The 4,354-nt window shown below is 34.6% G+C and overlaps 1 protein-coding gene across 1 annotated transcript; it reads left to right on the top strand.

Moving 5' to 3' along the window:
• Nucleotides 1–342: 342 nt before the first annotated feature.
• Nucleotides 343–3,280, top strand: LOC113040325 (zinc finger protein 501-like). The gene is made up of 2 exons (XM_026198667.1): nucleotides 343–1,061; nucleotides 1,478–3,280. Exons 1-2 carry the CDS (start codon nucleotides 1,013–1,015, stop codon nucleotides 2,635–2,637), a joined length of 1,209 nt encoding a protein of 402 aa, XP_026054452.1. The 5' UTR covers nucleotides 343–1,012; the 3' UTR covers nucleotides 2,638–3,280.
• The last annotated feature ends 1,074 nt before the right edge of the window (nucleotides 3,281–4,354 follow it).

The raw sequence follows: 4,354 nt of genomic DNA on the forward strand, positions 1-4,354 counted from the left end.
ACAAATCATAATGTCTGAGAAAGATTGTTGTAATTGTCTTTATATTTGTGGTATCTTTCTATTTTCATTTGAGAATTTTTTTTTATTATTAGAGCACATAAATTCTGATGCAAACAATCAGTTTCTACCAGCAAACTACTGCTGATCCTGAATGGCTTGTTTAATGAGTGTTTATAGTCTGAGGCTCATCAATATTAGCAGCTGATGAAAATCGTCTTTGTTTCATGTCAATAGATCCTGTATTCTCCTCATTCATTATACTGATGACTTCAGATCTGTTAATTGCCACATAAAGCTCATTGTATTGCTGTCAACAGACTTAAGCAAATTACATGATCAGCTATTGGGACTTTACAAGATAAAGATAAGTATCATATTGACATTTATTTAATGAATTGGTGATAAACTAAATTTAAACTAAAACATAGAAAAACAAATTGTTCAGTTAAACTCAACCAGTGATTTATTTGTACATTGTAAATTTGTACAATTATATTTATATGTTCATTCTTTCATTTTTTCTTACATTGTTTATATTTGGTAATTGTTGGGGTACCCCCACCCCCAACATATCTTTATATGCCTTTAAATTAAAAAGAGGTCATATAAATGTAATAATTTAAATATATAAATGGAATTCTTAGAAAAAAAAAGATATATAAATTGTGAGTATAAAACCCTTTTGGTTAAATAACTTAAAATTTACTTCACTAGGTGGATGGGTGAATATTACCATTTTAAATGTGAAAATAATTATACGATTATGTGTAATAACTTATTTATCTCTAATTTTGGCAGATCTGCTTCTCCTTCAGTGAAGCTCCTCCCATAACAATCACACCATAAGTGAAGCTCCTCCCACAACAAGCACATGTTCAGTGAAGCTCCTCCCACTATAGTTCATCAATAAATGCTGGAATATTCCCATCAGTCTAAAAGGGAAGACGAGTATCAAAGCATCAGGAAGAAGTGAAATCTGCAGAGACAGAGTTTATTGAAGAACAGAGAGAACATGAGAGATCTAGAACCCTGCAGAATGAACCACACTGAAGAACAAACAGGTTGGTGTTTATTCTTCATCCTTCATCAATGAGACTGAAAAAGTTATCAGCGGTTCATACGATTTGATGTTAATAGCAAAAAAAAAATTATCTAGGAGTTGTAAAAGAAATGTAGCGAAAAAATCCAATAAATAATATATGGGAGATTTTCTATCCCTAGGATACAAAATAAGGACTATATTCATGGAAATATTATATTTACAACATATAACATTTTGATAAGTTGATAAACCATAGAATAGTTATCACAAAAACATTGGATAAGTGTCTGCATTTTCAATATAGATCATTGTACCTTATTTTGAAAAAAAAAAAAATGTCTAAATGTTCTCATGTTTGTGTAGCCTTTGTCTACTTTTACTTCAAATTTCTCAGATTGTTTTTATGATTTCTTTGTTTTTAACCTTAAATTTCAGATCTTACGGAGAAACTACATCATGTCAAAACTAGAGAGAAAACTTCAAGTAAAAGAAAAGTCAAGAAAAGTTTCACCTGTACTCAGTGTGGAAAGAGTTTCACATACAATCAGAGTTTAAAGATTCACATGAGGATCCACACTGGAGAGAAACCTTACACATGTGATCAGTGCGGGAAGAGTTTTGCAGAAAAAGGAGTCCTTAAGATGCACATGAGCATCCACACTGGAGCGAAACCGTATGAATGTGATCAATGCGGAAAAACATTTTCACGTGCTTCGTACCTGAAGCGGCACCTAAAAGTACATACGCTGGGGAAACCACATTCATGTGCTTTGTGTGGAAAAAGTTTTTCACATCTGCAGAATTTAAGAGTTCATCAGAAAATACACACTGGTGTGAGAGATCACATGTGCTTTGAGTGCAAGAAGACTTTTATTACAGCTTCAGATTTGAAACAGCACCAGAGGATCCACACTGGAGAGAAACCTTACAAGTGTTCACACTGTGACAAGAGATTCAGTCAGTCAGCACCCCTTAAATCACATGAGAGGATCCACACTGGAGAGAAACCTTACAATTGTTCACACTGTGACAAGAGATTCAGTCAGTCAGGATCCCTGAAATCACATGAGAGGATCCACACTGGAGAGAAACCTTACAAGTGTTCACACTGTGACAAGATATTCAGTCGGTTAGGATCTCTGGAAACACATGAGAGGATCCACACTGGAGAGAAACCTTACAAGTGTTCACACTGTGACAAGAGATTCAGTCGGTTAGGATCTCTGGAAACACATGAGAGGATTCACACTGGAGAGAAACCTTACAAGTGTTCACACTGCGACAAGAGATTCAGTCAGTCAGGATCCCTGAAATCACATGAGAGGATCCACACTGGAGAGAAACCTTACAAGTGTTCACACTGTGACAAGATATTCAGTCGGTTAGGATCTCTGGAAACACATGAGAGGATTCACACTGGAGAGAAACCTTACAAGTGTTCACACTGCGACAAGAGATTCAGTCAGTCAGGATCCCTGAAATCACATGAGAGGATTCACACTGGAGAGAAAGCGTATCACTGCACTGTATGTGGGAAGATTTTCAGTCAATCATCTTCTCTAAAGAGACATAAAACAAGCCATCACTGTAAGTAGTTATCTGCAGGTCCACTGCATTCAAGTGCTACACCTCATCTCCTCATAATAATTTGTCAAGAAACATCATCTAAATTATTCACAGTGAATAAAGATCATCTTCAAGACCATCTGTGAGATTCAGATCAACTCAAAGATAGAGCTTGTCCACTAAGTACAATATTGAAAGTTTTATTCTTGTATACAACTTTGATCATGATATAAATTATATTATTATGCATATCATTATGTTTAAAATGTTTTTCTAATGCATCTTTGTAGAAAGTTTTTACAGGTTCAAAATGTTCTTATTTACTAAGCTGAAAAGAGGCGGACTTTTTTTTTTTTAATAGCAAGATATTCTTCCATTTTACAAAATGCAGATGTAAGAAATACTGTCTTGTAGGTTTGCATCTCATGCTTTTTCTTTTTTTTCTCTCTTGAGATTTTTTGTTTTCTTGTTAGTCATTATTCTTGTTAGTCATTAAAGTGAGAGATGTCTAGTTCATTTCCACTTTATTTGCTTCAATTATTAAACTTTTACTGTCTGCTGATTTTTCCTGCAGCAAGAATGAATAATTTTATGATTATGATTGCTTTTGTGGTTTCCATAATTACATTTCTCTATAAAGCTTTTAAATGCCCAATAAACTATATTTCACTGTATATCTTACTCTCTGTCTATCTACATCTACAGAGTTTTGCAGTTTTAAACAGAGTTTGGCATCATCTATAGTTGGTTTTGCCTTGAAGTGATTATGCCATCATTTGCTCAGTGTGAAAACAGTGTGAACAGTTCAAGCTTATTTACGTTATTGTAAACACAGTTTGTTTAATCATTATTTGTATGGATCTTCATATTTTCTGATTCTAGTTCAAATTGAATTACAATTAAAACGTCATTCAGAGAGTAGAGCTGAAATATTGATTGAGATCCTTAAAACAGATTCAGATAGTGGGAATTATTGTAGTTTTCTGTTGGGTACCAGCGCATGTAGGATTGAAAGGAAATGAGTTGGCAGACAAATATGCATAAGATGCAACAAAGAGAACAGATCCTCAAAACTTGCCTTTACCCTGTCATACAAAGGCAAGGCAATGCAAGTTTATTTATATAGCACATTTTGTACACAATGGTAATTCAAAGTGCTTTCATAAAAGAAAGTAAAATAATCATGAAGAAAAATAATAACAAAAATAAAACAAGCAATTTTAAAAACTTTTAAAATGATTAAAACATTTACTTAATTAAAATGAATTTTAAAAAATGTAGAAAATTATTTTACATAAAAAGAAATCAGTGAAAATATAGTGCAATCAGTTCGGACATTGCACTGTGCTCATTCAGTAAATGCACAGCTAAACAGATGAGTTTTTAGTCTAGATTTAAACGTGACCAGTGTTTTAGCACATCTGATCTCTTCTGGTAGCTGAAGTAGAGCGCAGTCTCGAGGGTACCCCCCGGCCTGTGAGGGGCGATGGGGGTATGTGACGAGTGGGGTGGGGCCGAGACATGGGAACATGGAGTGAGGCCAGGTCTATTGATTGGAGATGAGCTACACCTGTGACCCACCACCGGTCTCGAGTCCCACGTAGGAGATGGAAAGATATAAAACTACTGCTTTGACTTGACTACTGAAACTAAGGTCTGTCTCCAGAATCACACCAAGATTCCTGACTTGATTTATAGTTGTTTGACCCCTAGAGTCAAGGTATGCACTTGTTTTTTCCTTGTTTA

This window comes from Carassius auratus, chromosome 22, assembly GCF_003368295.1.
Source record: "Carassius auratus strain Wakin chromosome 22, ASM336829v1, whole genome shotgun sequence".
Lineage (NCBI taxonomy): Eukaryota > Metazoa > Chordata > Actinopteri > Cypriniformes > Cyprinidae > Carassius > Carassius auratus.